Genomic DNA, 18,293 nt, shown 5'->3' with positions numbered 1-18,293 from the left:
CAGGCAGATCACAAGGTCAGGAGATCAAGACCATCCTGGCTAACACAGCCAAACCCCGTCTCTACTAAAAATACAAAAAAATTAGCTGGGTGTGGTGGTGGGCGCCTGTAGTCCCAGCTACTTGGGAGGCTGAGGCGGGAGAATGATGTGAACCTGGGAGGCAGAGCTTGCAGTGAGCGGAGATCGTGCCACTGCACTCCAGCCTGGGCGACAGAGTGAGACTCCGTCTCAAAAAAAAAAAAAAAAAAAGATGGCCCATTATGGTAAGCCTTGACTTGAATTAGTCACCAAGCTAGTCTTATCTCTTTTCTAGGCTAATTCTTGGTTTTTTTTTTTGGCTCAAAACAAATTGTTTGTCTTCAGAACACAATAAAATCCAGCGAGAGTGTCCTGTTCTTCCTACAGACGTCATTGGGACATCTTATTCTTTAATTAATTCAGTCAACTAAAGTTGGTCAAATACCTGCTCTCTGTGCCAGAGTTATAAACTTTGTATTTGTATAATTGCTAGTAGCTCTCTTACATTTCTTACTTTATCTATCTGGCATTTGATCTACCTAATACCTTCCAATATCACCTCATGTCCCTTTACCAGCTTGGTGGTTTTTCTATAATTCAGGAAATCAAACAAAATGGTGTGTGACCTGGAAGAACTAGAAAAACAATAGCAAACCAACTCCAAAGCCAGCAGAAGAAAAGAAATAACCAAAATCAGAGCTGAAAAAAATTAAAACATGAAAATCCATACAAAAGATCAATGAAACCAAAAGTTTGTTATTCAAAAAAAAAAAAAAAAACAAGGTTGATAGCCCACTAACTAGATTAATAAAGAAAACAAGAGAGAAGATCGATCCAAATAAGCACAATCAGAAATGACAAAAATGACACTACAACTGATGCCTCAGAAATATAAAAAATCCTCAGAGACTGTTATAAATACCTCTATGCACACAAACTAGAAAACGTAGAAGAAATGGATAGATTCCTGGAAACACACAAGCCCCCTAAAATTGAAGCAGGAAGAAATTGAAATCTTGAACAGACCAATAATGAGTTCTGAAATTGAATCAGTAATATAAAACCCACCACAAAAAGCCCTTGATCAGATGGATTCACAGCCAAATTATACCAGACATACAAAGAAGAGCTAGTACCAATCCTACTGAAATTATTTCAAAAATTCAAGGAGGAAGGACTCCTCTCTAACTCATTCTGCAAAGCCAGCATCATTCTGATACCAAAACCTGGGAGAGACACAGCAGAAAAGCAAACTTCAGGCCAATATCCCTGATGAACATCGACACAAAAATCCTCAGCAAAATACTACAAACCAAATCCAGCAGCACACTGGAAATTTAATTCATCACTATCAAGTAGGCTTTATTCCTGGGATGTGAGGTTGGTTCACCACACACAAATCAATAAATGAGACTCATCACATAAACAGAATTAAAAACAGAAACCACAGGATAATCTCAATAGACACAGAAAAGGCTTTTAACAAAATTCAACATCCCTTCATGTTAAAAACCCTCAACAAATTAGGCATTGAAAGAACATACCTCAAAATAATAAGAGCCATCTATTATTCAGCTATCCACAGCCAACATCATACTGAATGAGCAAAAGCTGGAAGCATTCCTCTTGAGAACTGGAACAAAACAAGGATGCCTACTCCCACCACTTATATCAACATGGTACTGGAAGTGCTAGCCAGAGAAATCAGGCAAGAAAAAGAAATAAAAGACATCCCAATAGGAAGAGAGGAAGTCAAACTAGCTCTGTCATAGTGCAGGCAATATAATTCTGTACCCAGAAAACACTGCAGACCCTGCTAAAAGGCTCCTAGAACTGATAAACAACTTCAGTAAAGTTTCAGGATACAAAATCAATGTACAAAAGTCAGTAACATTTCCACACACCAATAATGTCTAAGTTGAGAGCCAAATCAAGAATGCAATTCCATTTATTTTATTCTTTTGAATAAAATACCTAGGAATACAGCTAATCAAGGAGGTGAAAGATCTCTACAATGAGAATTATGAAACACACTGAAAGAGATCAGAGGTGACGCAAACAAATGGACAAATATTCCATGCTCATGGATAGGAAGAATCAATATTATTAAAACAGCCATAGTGCCTAAAGAGATTTTTAGATTCACTGTTATTCCTATCTTAACTACCAACATCATTTTTTCACAGAATTTAAAAAGAAAAACCTATTCCAAAACTCATGTGGAACCAAAAAACCTGAATAGCCAAAGCAATCTTAAGCAAAAAGAACAAAGCCGGTGCCATCACACTGTGTGACTTCATACTACACTACAAGGCTACAGTGACCAATACAGCTTAGTCCAGGTACAAAAACAGACACGCAGACCAATAGAACAAGATAAAAAACCAGAAATAAAGCTGCACACCTACAGCCATCTGATCTTTGGCAAAGTTGACAATAACAAGCCATGAGGAAAGGTCTCCCTATTCAATAAATGGTGCTGGAGTAACTGGCTGGTCATATACAGAAGATTGAAACTGGACCCCTCCCTTTAATCATATACAAACATTAACTCAAGATGGATTAAGGACTTAAATATAAGACCTAAAATTACAAAAACCCTAGAGAAAAAAACAGGGAAATACTATTCTGGCCATTGGCCTTGGTAAAGAATTTATGAATAAGTCCCCAAAAGCAATTGTAACAAAAACAAAAATTGACAAGTGGGACTTAATTAAACTAAAGAGCTTCTGCACAGCAGAAGAAACTATCAACAGAGTAAACTGACAACCTATTGAATAGGAGAAAATATTTGCAAACTGTAAATCTGAAGAATGTCTGATATCCAGAATCTATAAGGAACTTAGATAATTCAACATGCAAAAAACAACCCCATTTAAAAATGGGCAAAGGACATGAACAGATACTTCTCAAAAGAAGACATACATGTGGCCAAAAAATATATGAAAAAATGCTCAACATCACTAATCATTAGATAAATACAAATCAAAACCACAGTGTGATACCAACTCACAACAGTCAGAATGCCTGTTATTGAAAAGTCAAAAAATAGACTGGGCGTGTGGCTTACGCTTGTAATCCCAGCATTTTGGGAGGCTGAAGCAGGAGGATTATTTGAAGCCAGGAGGTTGAGACCAGCCTGTATAATGTAGCAAGACCGTGTCTCTACAAAATATCAAAATAAATGGAAAAAAAAAAGAAAAAGAAAATTAGCCGGGTATGGTGGCGTGTACCTATACTCTCACCTACTGGGAGGCTGAGGTGGGAAGATTGCTTGAGCCTAGGAATTCAAGGCTGCAGTGAGCTATAATCACACTACTGCACTCCATCCTGGGTAGCAGAACGAGACCCTGTCTCAAAAAAAAAAAAAAAGGCAAAAATTAACATGTTGGAAATTAGTTCAGTCATTATGGAATGCAGTGTGAAGATTTGTGAAAGAACTTAAAACAGAACTACCATTCAACCCAGCAATCCCACTACTGGGTCTATACCCAAAGGAAAATAAATTGTTCTACAAAAAAGACACATGCACTCATATGTTCCTCACAGCACAATTCACAATAGCAAAGACATGGAATCAACCTAGATGCCCATCAACAGTGGACTAGATAAAGAAAATTTGGTACATATACACCATGAAATACTACACAGCCATAGCAAAGAACAAAACCATGGGGGTTTTTTTGCAGCAACATGGATGTGGCTGAAGGCCATTATCCTAAATGAATTAACACAGGAACAGAAAACCAAATACCACATGTTCTTATTTATAAGAAGGAGCTAAACATCGGGTAAACATGGGCATAAAGATAACACGGTAGACACCGGGGACTACTAGAGAAGGGAGGATGGAAGCAGGTGTGGGTTGAAAAACTGCGTATTGAGTACTGTGGCCACTACGTGGGTGATGTCAGTATCATTCATACATCAAACCTAAGTGACATGCAATTTACCCATGTAATGAATTTGCACATGTATCCCTTGAACCTAAAATAAAAGTCGGAAAAAAAATAAAAGATAAGATATCCCGTATCCTCAACAAAAATAAAAATGACGCTTGTTTGTGCACTTGACTTTGCAGCATGTTTTCCAAAGATGTCTTTGAGTCATAAAAATGGGAAATACACATGTTGGTTTCTCTAGTCATCACTTGACAACTTACATGTTTTACCTTTCTTATGATGGTCTGTCTCATTTCTTCAGTGACAGGGCTAGACATTCTCTTTTAAACTCTTTCCATAGCTGTATATTATTCAACACAATTTTAACAGAGTTCATGGAGTAGAGATTGAGGATGTTTGCAAAGATAAATCATTTATTTTTATTTTTTCTTAACCATGTCCCGCCTGCTTTATTCATTATTAAGAACATTGATGTGAAGATTAAATGGTTTTCTCTATTTTTATCTTCAAACGATCTCTATTTGCGGCTTCTGCACATTGCTAGATTTATTCCAGCCACTTACACTAGGGTCATAGTTTAGCTTCAATTTGGAGCCAAATGCCCCACAGCTGAAATGACCGCACTTCTGAAGTGGCATTTTCTCAGGCCATGCCTCCCTTTAATAATGAGCCAGCCAGGGGGTAAATTTGTATCTCATTACAACAGAGCCTTGTATTAGGCCTGGAGTATAATTAAATGTGTGGAATTACAATTGGTTCCCTCTTTGTAAGCTCTCTCAGCACCATGTCTACACTTAAGCCATTACTTTTATTTTTAATCTAATGGTTTGCTTCTCTCTCTCTTTCTCTCTCCAAATTAAATATCAACCATAAAAGAAACCAAGGAAGTCCAGAAATTTGTGGCTTTAAAAAGACTGGATCTCGAAAAGATTTTCACAAGACGCTTCCGAAACAGACGTTTGAGTCGGAAACCTTGGAGTGCAGTGAACCCGCTGCTCAGGTATTTCCTATCAACAAACATGGTTACCAGGTTACTGGGCTCTTCTGCCCAGGGCATGCTGTCAATTTTACAAACTAGAATAAACGATAGACTCATAGAAAGTTTGAGTAGGAGGAACTTTACCATCTGAGTCAGTGATTTTTTTTTTCAAATTTATTTGTAGCTACAGAAATTGGTGTTCAAATGAAAACCCGGAAACCCAATGATTAAAATAGAAAAAAGTAGAAAAGCTCTAACTGGGGGACAGAGACACCTTGGGCCCATCCCTACGACAATTCCTGCGGAGACTCTTGGTGCCCCTAAGGCAAACTACAGAGTAATGAAAAGCTCCATGCTGAGGCCAGAATACCTGCATTCTCCTAGTGATTCTACCATGTACTAACTCTCTAACTTTAGGCAGGATAATTAAACTTATTGGGCTTCAGTTTCCTCTCCTGGGAAACAAGGATGATAATACTAACTCATGAGGTTATTTGAGTATTAATGAGTTAATATCCATAAACACTTAGTGCCTAGTAAATGCTGGTCACTGTTATTGTTACTGTCATTATTTTTATTTTATTTTTATTTTTTGAGACAGAGTCTTGCTCTGTCGCCCAGGCTGGAGTGCAGTGGCGCGATCTTGGCTCACTGCAAGCTCCGCCTCCCGGGTTCATGCCATTCTCCTGCCTCAGCCTCCCAAGTAGCTGGGACTATAGGCTCCCACCACCACTCCCAGCTAATTTCTTTTTGTATTTTTAGTAGAGACGGGGTTTCACCGTGTTAGTCAGGATGGTCTCGATCTCCTGACCTTGTGATCTGCCCGCCTTGGGCTCCCAAAGTGCTGGGATTACAGGCGTGAGCCACCACACCTGGCCAGTTGTCATTATTCTTATAAAGTAATTACAGTTTAAAATTCAAGTTAAAGTGTACATATTGCGAAATGAACTTTTAACACTATTCTGTAACTAATTTTTTAAATGCCTGGGGTCATTTGAAGAACTCCAGCAAGCACTCTAACAAATAGAAGACAGAAAGAAAGCAAGCCTTCATTTGCATAAAACAGCCAAAGAACCATAGCCAAATAAATTTCATGTTTCCAAAAGTTAAGCTCTATACACCTATGTTCACAGCAGCATTATTCACAGCAGCCAAAAGGTAGAAGCAACCCAAGTATCCATCCATAATGAATGGATAAACAAAATGTGGTCACCAGGGGCTGAGGGAGGGAGGAGTAGGAAGTTATTGTTTAATGGGTAGAGTTTCGGCTTTCTAAGATGAACAGCATTATGGAGATGGATGCTGGTGATGGTTATACTGCAGTGTGAATGTGTTTAACACTACTGAGCTGTCCAACCTGCCCATTTTATAGATGAGAAAAATAAAATTGAGAAGAAAAAATCTGTTGAAGTTTGCACAGAACTTCTTGTAAACTCATATAGTTTTCAGCTTCCACGTGTCTTCATAATACAGGAATCTCACCATGCTGGAAATCATTCGATTTAGTATTTAGTAAATAATACTAATTTTTCAGACAAGGTGGTCCCCCTAAAGCAAAGCCAACTACTTACTTGGAGCTCCACAGTAGAATCAGCCATCATTTCCAGCGCTAAATATGACAGGCTTACTGAGGGATAGAATACTTGGATGCTCTGCTTTATGGGAGATTTAAGGAATTTTTCATCAGTAATTTTGACTAAATTCCATTTTCACCCTACATGCTGACCAATTAAATTGTTCCTCTTAATGTTAGTCAGATAGAAGCCGTGGTAGGTATTTCAACAGGAGAAATTTAACACGGGGAATTGATTAAACCAGTTTTGGAGGTCTGAGAGAACCAAAAGGGAAAAATTGAGGCTATCCTAAAATCGTCATTATGGAAAACAGCATGCCACCCTGGGGCTGGGGTATACGGCAGTGGTTCTCCACTTTAGCTTCATCAGAATCTCCCAGAGGGTTTGTTCAAACATAGGTTGCTGGGCCCTGTCTGTTGGAATTTCTGATTCAGTAGGTCTGGAGGGTGAACCTCATACTTTTTAATTAGCATTTCCTAAGTGATGCTGATGCTGCTGGTCCCACGACCACAATTTGAGGACTACAGGTCTAGGGGAAGATCTTGGAGTTGTCAGAACGTAGAAGCTCAGAAGAGGAGCCTGAGAGCAAGGACTGAAATCCCTGAGAAGGTACTGCCCAGCCGGTGGTGCTATCTCAGGATCTCAGAGGGAAAAACCTCATGGAGCCTGAACTAACACCTCACAAGAGGAGAAAATGCCCGGCTGGTGCTGGTACCTTCAAGGAGGTAAGATAAGGGTAATTCTGGAAGTACCAAAAGAACCTGAAGGCTAGAACCAACTGTCACTACGAAGGTGAGAGGAATGGCAAGAGGAAGGAGCCAGGCCCTTTGACCTCCTTGAACCATCCGGTAACCCTATAGCACTCCCTATTGACAGAACCTAAAGGGAGCAGCAGACACAGCGGAAATATGATTTGCTGACCCAGCATCAAAGAACAAAGCATAAAAGGGTGAATTTGGAGTCCAGAAACAATAAGTGAAGACCAGCATACACACAAAGCACACGCTTTCCTGCAGCATACTAGCAGAGAACTCAAGTCACTGTGTTGTGTTGTATTTTTTGTTGTTTTTTTTTTTTGAGATGGAGTTTTGCTCTTATTGCCAGGCTGGAGTGCAATGGCATGATCTCGGCTCACTACAACCTCTGCCTCCCGAGTTCAAGCGATTCTTCTGCCTCAGCCTCCCGAGTAGCTGGGATTACAGACATGCGCCACCATGGCTGGCCAATTTTGTATTTTTAGTAGAGACGGGGTTTCTCTATGTTGGTCAGGCTGATCTCGAACTCCTGACCTTGGTGATCCACCCACCTTGGCCTCCCAAAGTGCTGGGATTACAGGTGTGAGCCACCGCACCTGGCCCACTGTCTGTGTTTAAAAGCCAAGTTGATCATATGATCCAGCAGTCTCACTACTGGATATATGTCCAGAGGAAAGGATATCAGTGTATCAAAGAGACATCTGCACTCCCATGTTTATTGCAGCACTATTCACAGTAGTCAAGACGTGGACTCAACCTAAGTATCCATCAACAGAAGAATGGATAAAGAAAATGTGGTATGTATACATGATAGAATACTATTCAGCCATAAAAAAAATGAAATCCTGTTATTTGCGTCAACATGGATGAGTCTGGAGGATGTTAAGTGAAATAAGCCAAGCACAGTAAGAAAAATACTGCATGATCTCACTTATATGTGGAAGATAAATAAGTTGATCTCATAGAAGTAGAGGGTAGAATAGTGGTAACTAGATGCTAGGAAGGATGGATGGAGAAGGGAATAGAGAGGTTGGTTAACAGTTACAAAATTATAGCTAGATAGGAGGAACAAGTTCTAGTATTTGATAGTACTGTAAGGTGACTAGAATTAATAATAATTTATTCTGTATTTCCAAATAGCTAGAAGAAAGGATTTTGAATGTTCCCAACACAAAGAAATGATAATTGAGGCAGTGGGTACACTAATTACCCTGATTTGATCGTTACACATTGTACACAGGTATTGAGATATTACACTGTATCCCGTAAATAGGTACAACTGTTACGTGTCTATTAAAATTTTTTAAAGAGCCAAATTGTACAAAAGTTGTTTGTTTTGAAATATTGGAATAATACTTATCATGGAGAGAATCTCAGACTGCGAGACGACAGCAATGTTTTCAATTCCACTCTCATTCTTGCGCACCTTCTTTTTGAGTAGAACGGTGAGGCCACATAGCTAGATTTATAAAATTTAAACAAGTATATGATAAGATTCCTTGGTACATGTAGATTTTATAAAAATTAGATTATATTATGCGTAATATTGCATAACTTCCTTTTTCATATTAGCAATATACTGTGATTATCTTTCTCTTCCAATTAATACGTGTTCTGTCTTTTTTTGAGACAGAGTCTTGCTCTGTCGCCCAGGCTGGAGTGCAGTGGCACGATCTCGGCTCACTGCAACCCCTGCCTCCCAGGTTCAAGCGATTCTCCTCCCTCAGCCTCCCGAGTAGCCGGGACTACAGGCGTGTGCCACCACACCCAGCTAATTTTTTGTATTTTTAGTAGAGACGGGGTTTCACCATGTTACCCAGGATGGTCTTGATGTCCTGACCTCATGATCCCCCCCGCCTTGGCCTCCCAAAGTGCTGGGATTACAGGCATGAGCCACCACACCTGGCCAGGTTCTTTCTTTTAATGGCTGCATAACATTCTATTTTATGAAAGTTCCAAAATCTCTTAATACTTCCTTTTTGGGGGCATTTAGTTTACTTCTATTGTTTTGCTATCATGAACAGTATTTCAGAGTTGCTCTTGCCCTCACATTCTTGCACACTTGCCAGTTATACCCTACAGATAAATTCTTAGAAGTGAAATTTCTAGATTAAGGGATGAGTAATGTTAGACTTTTGACTTATATGTACCTTGATGTCCTTTTAAATAAATTTGGGAAATTAAACTCATTTTCCTCAAACTCTTATAAATTCTAAGAAAAACAAAAGTATTAATAATTGAAGTGTTGATATTGATTATTTCTAGCACATTCAGTTTGGGGAAAATTTATGATCTAGTAGAGTAGTACTTTTGTGAGGTTGATGTCACAAAAAACATGTAGTATGGAGAAACTGTCCAGTAGTATGTCCATTTAGTAGAATTTTGAGAAAAACATTTTGCCATAAATTTTATAGATATTTACCATTAATCCATTTGTAGTCCTACAACATACAGTTGATTACAGTTATACATTTTTTGCTGAGTCTTTGGTTCAAGGCATGCAGTTCCCAATTACAAAGACATTCCTAATGGAATAAAGCATCCACTTTGTGACTGATTTAAGGTTGTTTCCTTAAAGCACACTGCAGCCAAAAGTGGACACAGCCTGAATAGCAAATTTTTTCCTTTTGGTTGTTGTTGCTTAATCCAATAACTGTTACCAAATTCCTGTAGAAAAGTGTTGCCCACTCCCACATCGATCTTTGGAAGCATAACATTCAGCTTTGGTGTTTATACACAATTTAATTTGGAAGGCTCCTCACAAATCATCTTATTTTCCAGTTTCAAAAACCAAGTTCTGAGTGGTGATTAAGACAAGGTCTCTTTATTTCCCAGTACAGTCTCCTATTTATTTGTGAATTAATGAATTAATTAATTAATGAGACAGGGTTTCACTTTGTCACCCAGGCTGGATTGCAGAAGAAGTCATCATGGCCAAGCATGGTGGCTCATGCCTGTAATCCCAGCACTTTGGGAGGCCAAGGCAGGCAGATCACTTGAGGTCAGGAGTTCAAGACCAGCCTGGCCAACGTGGTGAAACCCTGTCTCTACTAAAAATAGAAAATTAGCCAGGCGTGGTGGCACGTGCCTGTAATCCCAGCTACTCAGGAGGCTGAGGCAGAAGAATCACTTGAACCTGGGAGGCAGAGGCAGCAGTGAGCTGAGATTTCACCATTGCACTCCAGCCTGGCCAAAAAAAGCGAAACTCCATCTAAAAAAAAAAAAAAAAAAAAAAATCCAATCTTTCCTATTAGCTTTATTAAATACACTTTAACTTTAGAAGCTTAGAAGCACAATAATTACAACTGGCCTAACTTTAAAAAAAAATTTCACAAAGAAATTAGTAACTTGTAGGGTCATTTATAATCTTTTTCTCTGTTGATTTTTACAGTTTTAAAAAGTTAATACAATAATTTATTTACTTATTTTTTGAGACGGAGTCTCGCTCTTATTGCCCAGGCTGGAGTACAGTGGCACAGTCTCGGGTCATTGCAACCTCCGCCTCTCGGGTTCAAATGATTCTCCTGCCTCAGCCTCCAAAGTAGCTGGGATTATAGGCACTGGCCACCATGCCCGGCTAATTGTTTTGTATTTTTAGTAGCGATGGGGTTTCACCATATTGGCCAGGCTGATCTTGAACTCCTGACCTCAGGTGATCCACCCATCTCAGCCTCCCAAAGTGCTGGGATTACAGGCATGAGCCCAATATTTTAAAAATAGTACATTATTACAGAAGCTAGATGTGCATTTTAAATTATTAGCAGAAAATTAGTGTGGCAGACAGATGCTATGGTTGTCCCATCATCTGGGCCTGTGACATTCACACCTTTGTGATGTTCATCCCTGACTGTGGGTGGGACCTGGGACTTGCTTCTGTCAAAACAATATGGCAAAGCGTGAGAGGATGTCACTTGTGATCATATTACATAGCAGCCAAAATGGATTAAAGACTTAAATGGGACCGGTCGCAGTGGCTCACCCCTGTAATCCCAGCACTTTGGGAGGTTGATGGGGGTGGATCACCTAAGGTCAGGAATTTCAGACCAGCCTGGACAATATGGTGAAACCCCATCTCTACTAAAAATACAAAAATAGCCAGCTGTAGTGGCAGATGCCTGTAGTCCCAGCTACTAGGGAGGCTGATGCAGTAGAATCGCTTGAACCCAGGAGGCGGAGGTTGCAGTGAGCTGAGATGGTGCCATTGCACTCAAGGCTAGGTGTCGCAGCAAGACTTGGTCTTTAAAAAAAAAAAAAAGGTAATCATACCTCACTGCAGCCTTGAACTCCTGGGCGGGGTTCAAGCAGTCTTCCTACCTAAACCTCCCAAGTAGCTAAGACTGTAGGTGCACGCCACCATGCCTGGCTAAGTTTTGCTTTTTTTTTTTTTTTTTTTTTTTAAGAGACTGAGTCTCATTGTGTTGCCCAGGCTAGTCTTGAACTCCTGGCCTCAACCAATCCTCCCACCTTGTCTACCCAAGTACTGGGATTAAAGGCATAAACCACTGCACCTGGCCCAGTCTCCTCTTTGTTGCAACTTCCTCCAGCTCTGTTTTGCTCTAGTGTGAGACATGAGCATGGTTCATTAAGAGGCTTGGCCCCCCAGCCCCAGGAAAGAACAAGCCAACAACCGACAGGAATGTAGTGCTGTTTTTAGTCCTTTCCTCAGGACTGGTTTGTCTGCATAAGATGAGTAACTACCTGCTTCCAGGTGAGAAGAAGACATTTAATTTTAGCATATTCCAGCCAGGAAGCTAAGATGTCATTCTTGTCAAATCCCCAGTTTCTTCAGAAGACTTGAGGCCTGGCTGAGATTCTGTAGTCCCAAGTTGGAGCAGTCTTGAGACATCCAAGATTCTTCAGTTCTCATTTTAGACTTGCTGTCTCTCTCACAAAGACCCACTGTTTTCTCTCACAGGCAGGCCCCTGCCACTTAAACGTGCTGTGCGATGTGTCTGGGAAAGGCCCCATCACTGCCTGTGACTTTGACCTCCGCAGCCTGCAGCCTGACAAGCGGCTAGAAAACCTCCTGCAGCAAGTGAGTGCTGAGGACTTTGAGAAGCAGAATGAGGAGGCCCGGAGGACCAATCGGCAGGCCGAGCTCTTTGCCCTTTACCCCTCAGTGGACGAGGTGGGTGCCACTGTTTCCATACTGGAGAATCTCAGTGAAGACTCTGGGAATCATGTGGACAATTGTGTTGTTCGTTATTACTATATAGCAGCCCATGATATCAGGGCTCACTTGTATGATTTCTGGGGCCTTGTTTTTCACTCAGGCAAGCCTGTGTGTCATAGCAGAGCCAATATTGATTATCATACAGATGGGATTCTGATAATAATAACAACTGGAATTTTCATAGCCCTTTACAAAATATGTTCACTAAGAGCATCTCATTTAATCCCCAAACGTTTCAAGGGTCTACATGTAGTAATCATACCCAGCAAGTCAAACCATCCTATTATTTGAGGGTATGTGTGGTCACTACTCCATTGAGACATACATTACTTAAACTTTGATGTTCTTTAGTGCTTTGTTACTTTCTTTTTAATGATCTCTATGAGCAACCAGAAAGACCTGCTTTGAAAACATTTCAGGCTAGGATAATCACAGCCCGTGCTCCCAATGTGTAGAACTTTGGGATCTTGATTGTTTACTTCTTCATTTATTGGAGCTGACTGACAACAATAGGATAATGTAGACTTTGCCTGTGGTCACTGCCTGAGGCACTTTGGATGAAATGAGAGGTGACCATCATTCAAGCCTTGTGTCTGTTTGAACTCCTTATACTGTATAGGAGGCTCTCAGTTTTCCCCTCTGCGTCAGATTATCTACACTTCTGGGTCTTGCCAGAACAGATTACTGCTACACCTCTGCTGTCCAAATCGTATTGAAAGTTCAGTTGGAAGAAACAGGATTTGAAGAAACTTTGCATAAAAGGTATTCTATCCATCCATGCCTCTTAATATTTGAAATTCGATCCTTGGATTAAGTGAGACAATCAGAGAGCCTGATACCCCCACCCTTCTGGTTTGTGTTTGCTGACCTGCCCTTCAGTGAGCTCACCACTGGTCAGCAAGGAGGACAATAAAGGAAACAGCAGTCATGAGATAGGATATCACGTCCACTTGGAAATACTATTGTTGACATTGACCTACTCACCATCTAGCACCTTCCTCTTTGATGATCTAAAGGGCAATTAGCCTTCACATCTTCAAAGACAGAAGCAGCACGCTTCTGCTGAGATAATATGAACACTTAGAGATTGTGCTCATTTGTAACTAACTCTCTTAAATTCTTTACTTAGAGCAAACTTCTGTCCACCTTCACCAAATATGGCAACTTACTGATTGGTGTCCTGAATTTACTCCAGCTTTCTTTTCTTATCCTGATTTTCTAAGCACCTTGGTTTCCTCATCTATTTTTATTTTATTTTCAGTTTTTGTCAGCAGCCTCAAATGGTCTTCTGAATGAGGCAGAGTATAAAAATAAATTATCTCACTTATATATAGAATCTAAAAAAGTGGATCTCATAGAAACAGAGTAGAAAGGTGGTTACCAGGGGCTGTGGGGAGAGGGAGAAGGTGTTGATCAAAGGCTACAAAGTCTCAGGCTGGAGACTTTTACTTTTTAGTGACCTATTGCACTGCATAGTGACCAGAGTTAATAATAATGTGTTGTATATTTCAAAACTGCTTTTAAAAAGGATTTTTAGTGTTCTCATCACACACACACTTAAAAGGTAAGTTGGTGAGGTGATAGATATGTTAATTAGCTTGATTTAGTCTTTCTGCAATGTATACGTAGATCAAAACATTACTTGATTTAATCTTTATACAATGTATACATAGATCAAAACATTACACTGTACCCCATAGATGTTCACAACTACTACTTGTCAATTAAAAAATAAATTAATAAAGTACAAATAATGTGAGCAATATCATCATCTCCTTTCCTCAGATTAAAAAGCAAGAATTAGGCTAAAGAGCTTTTTCAAGATTCAACAGATAAATTAAATTATAAAATGGGGCCCTAACCCTCTAACTACAAAGTTCGTGTTCCCTTGTTTATGTATCTACATACATATGACTACCTGGTATGTTGGGACACATAACTGAAATCCAAATATGATATTTTTAAATATCATGTAACTTTTTAGTTTCCATCCACAGCATTAAGACTTTTTACCAGATTTGTCAAAATATATTAGATCAGACTGATTTGGCCTTTACTTTCCTTCCTCTTCCTCTCAGTTCTGTGATGGAGATGTCAACATGTAATAGAGGGACCCAAAGTGGATGCCAGAAGAGAGAGAACAATTAGAGGATGCAGAGAATATGTCCAGTGAGACATTTGCTTGTCAGTGTCTCCCTGGTGGTATTAGATGGGAGAACGTTCCATCTGAACTGATTAAAATAATGAAACATAGCCTGGTTTTAGAGGAACTTTGTTTTATGATCTTTGAAACAATGCAGACACTCCATTGGGACTGAAAGTTATAATCTAGGAGCATGCCTAATGGGGCCTGCTTTTATTGAGTAGAGAGAAGAGCTTCATAATTAGTGTTCCAGTTATTTGTAAACTGGCATGTCTAAAATGCTTGAGGGCCTCTATACCAGCCCTTTAATATTTTGAAGCTGTTGTCACAGAAATTGCATTTGTACTTATAATTTGTGCTTTCTCCAAAGAAAATTCTATGGAAGAAAGGTAAATTTCTACCTACTCTGACATGATTACAAATGCTGGTTTTTTCGATGACACAATCAGATTTTTAAATATTATCATTACTTGATTTCCCTGTAAGGAAAGTTAGAAGAGAGGTAAACTAGTATATCCAAGTTATGGCTGAGTCTACAGGAGAAGCAAAAGTTGGACTTAACCACTAAGCTTCTATAAGGCAAGTTCTTTCCCTAATTCATTCTGATTCTACAAAAGGTGGTGATTCTACAAAAGGCATTCTATGTCAATCCCTAAGAAAGATTCCACTAATACTCCAAATCATAGAAAAGTTTGCTGAGGCTCTTGGTTACAAGTGACAGAACCCAACTAAAACCAATTCAGCAAAAAAGGTTGGGGGAGTACTTCTTGGCTCACCTAAGAAAATCACAGGTAGGCAAATGTGGAGTTGACCTCTGGATCCAATGGGACAGTAAATGAAAGAATATCATCTCTCTCATACTGTCTCTTTCTCTCTCATAATCTCTTTCATTCCCTTCATTTATATATATTTTTAGGATGATGAAAACAAGAGGATCCATTAATGTTTCACATTTCCACTTTCTGTTTGCTTGGGAATTAGTTGCCATTTCAGTTAGCTATAAAGCCTGAAGAAATTCATATAGCTTAGAAGAGACTTGGGAAATATATCATCCAAATGTCATATGTGGACCTTGTTTGGATCTTGATTTAAGAAAATAACAGTAAAAACAAATTGAGACAGACAGGGAAATTTGAAACTGACAAAAATTATTTAGTGGCAATAAGAAATTATAAATTTTTAGGCATAATAATGGTATTGCTATATGTTTTTAAAAGTCTTTATCTTTTAAAGATATGTACTGAAATACTTATATATGTATATGGTCTCTGGGAAATTGCTTCTATGTAATCCAGTATTGAGCGAGAAAGGTAGTAAGTGGGTAAATAGACGAAACCAGAATGCCCCTGAATTGAACTTGTTGAAGCTAGGTGATGGGTGAATGGTGGTTCATTGCATTACTCTCTCAACTTTTGTGTATGTTTAAAATTTTCCCAATGAAAATCTTTTTTAAAAGGATTTCAAAAATTAGAATCTAGACCAAAGGCAGTCCCAGAAATCCATGAGTGTCTCTACCTTCCGGTTGTTTTCCAGTTAGGGAGATCTTCCCTTTAGATATGTCTGTTCCAATGATCCGAAAAGGTCCAGATTGCCCTGAGCGAGTAGGCATCAAAACAATGTCTCCTCTGAAATAAACTCAGCCATTCCACCCAGCAACATGGCCAACTGTAACCACAAGGAATGGGGACCACAGGGAGAGGTCGGAGTAATGATGAGCTTACCACATTGATCATTCCACCAAAGTGGGTACATATTTACCAGGAAGGTGACTTTACTGCTATTTGCAAGAATGTTAAGCTTGCTGTGGGGTATTCAGTGGAAAGCTCCCAGGAAAAGACAGTGAGATATGACCCTGTTCTTTGGACCCTTGCGATCGACAGAGCACTCACCAGTGTTCGGAAAGCATACTGCAAGAGTGGGAAGTACTGTTTTCAAGGATTTGCACTGCTTATTTTTGCATACATGAATATAATTAACATAGAATGATAGTTCAGATGCAGATGTTAAGGTTACAATAGGGACTTGATATTCCTCTTTAAGTCTTTAGTTTCTGTGCGGTAAAATAAACAGGTAGAGCTCTTAATTTGTCATTACTAAATTTCATATACCTAGCACTTTAGCAAGCTCTAACTGCATAAGCCTGTCTAGAACTTGTCAATTCAACCCCAAGTCTCTATCATCTGTTTAAGAAAACAGTGAACTGAGAAAGTGACTCTGTATTATAGGATCAATGGTTTACAGCCTTAAGTGAACCATTGTGACTCAGATTTCAAATCTGAAACTCACATACTTACTAGTAAAGCCCTCGACAGGAGAAATATATCAAATGTGTAATTAGAGTGGGCAAAACACACACAAAAACATCAACAATAGGTATAAGATTTTGCAATGCCATCTGGTGGATGTTACTAAGCCATATCCATGTTCACATTTCCTTCCTTCCTGCTTCAGTCTCTTTGTCTTAAATGCTTGAGTTTCTAAAAGGAGAAACTGTTTGCTGTAAATACTGGCTTTGAGGTTGGGGGTTGGAAAAGAAACTTTCTTATAAAAGGCAGAGTGTTAGAAAAAAAGCAAATCTAAGTTAACTTGAGCCGTGGAGGGTAGCCTTCCCTTCCCTGGGTTAACTCTAATTGGAGCTCCTCACAGAATTCACTAATGATTTCTTTACAATGTGATTAAAAATAGGAGGATGCTGTGGAAATACGTCCAGTACCAGAATGTCCCAAGGAACACCTGGGCAACAGAATATTGGTCAAGTTGCTGACCTTGAAGTAAGTATCAACAAACACAGTACCACTACTTTGAGATTTATCTTGCCTTTTACATACAAATGTTGTATTTATTATCAGAGCTTGAATCAAAGAGGAGCTCCCAAAATACTTTTAACAGTGGGCAGCTGTGGAGTAGTAGAAAGGGCACGTTTGAGTCCATTCCTGGATTTTTTTCTACCAGCCTTTTGATGTCATTCTTCTACAATAGAGAAGGCAAACACACGTGTCTACTAAAGTTAGGCATGTAAGGTAATCGAGCGAAATAAGCTACATTGAGAAAAATAACACAAGTCAGCGGTGTGCTGGAGTCGACTGTACTAACTCATGAGATCTCACAGTGCACATCTCTTCCTGTGTTCAGTGAAGTCAAATTGGTAACTTTAAATTGGCCCTGGCGAAAGTGTTTACAATGTAGAAATCAGCCAATGCTACACATTTGCACCACCCTCAGCACCCAGAGATTATTTGTTAAACATTTACCAGTATGCCACTGTTGAAACACAATGATAAATGCAACTGAAACTCAGTCTTAGTGCCAGGGGACAATAGGGAGTGGTGGGGACTGTAGTAAACCATGTTAAGGGGGCACTTACTACTAGCAACAAACTCTTGCCATCCAAATAAACAGGCCCATTTTTGTCAACTGTCTTTTCTATTTTTTCAAGAGAAGCTGAAAACCAAGATTTTTCTGCATAATATACCGACTCCCTAAATACGTTCTCATTCCCTTTATAAACACCATATAATTAAAACAAAACACGACTACAGTCTGGTTTCATCTTGTGGGCCAATTATTTGCCACATCTACTTTAAAGCAGTTGTGTCCAAACATTTCAACTGTATGCTTTGATAGTAAAAAAAAAATCTTCTATAGACATGTATTAATTTTGTATTTTCATATTAAAATATTATCTACATTATAAAACATATAACTGAGAAATTTTAAAGAATGAACTAGATAAATCTAAATAAATTCTA

At 39.2% G+C, this 18,293-nt stretch overlaps 1 protein-coding gene across 3 annotated transcripts in view; it reads left to right on the top strand.

Annotated features, from left to right (window-relative positions):
• The window catches only part of DOCK8 (dedicator of cytokinesis 8), a 249,849-nt gene that overhangs the window by 85,973 nt on the left and 145,583 nt on the right, over positions 1-18,293 (top strand). For all 3 annotated transcript variants that reach the window (XM_024252561.3, XM_024252560.3, XM_024252563.3), the window contains 3 exons: positions 4,797-4,920; positions 12,144-12,356; positions 17,230-17,315. In XM_024252561.3, coding sequence (XP_024108329.3) covers positions 4,797-4,920; positions 12,144-12,356; positions 17,230-17,315 — 423 coding nt within the window. The remainder of the gene's footprint in view (positions 1-4,796; positions 4,921-12,143; positions 12,357-17,229; positions 17,316-18,293) is intronic.

Source organism: Pongo abelii, chromosome 13 (assembly GCF_028885655.2).
Source record: "Pongo abelii isolate AG06213 chromosome 13, NHGRI_mPonAbe1-v2.0_pri, whole genome shotgun sequence".
Taxonomy (NCBI): domain Eukaryota; kingdom Metazoa; phylum Chordata; class Mammalia; order Primates; family Hominidae; genus Pongo; species Pongo abelii.
The sequence above is the reverse complement of the archived record's forward strand: the minus strand, read 5'-3'. Positions and strand labels throughout refer to the sequence as shown.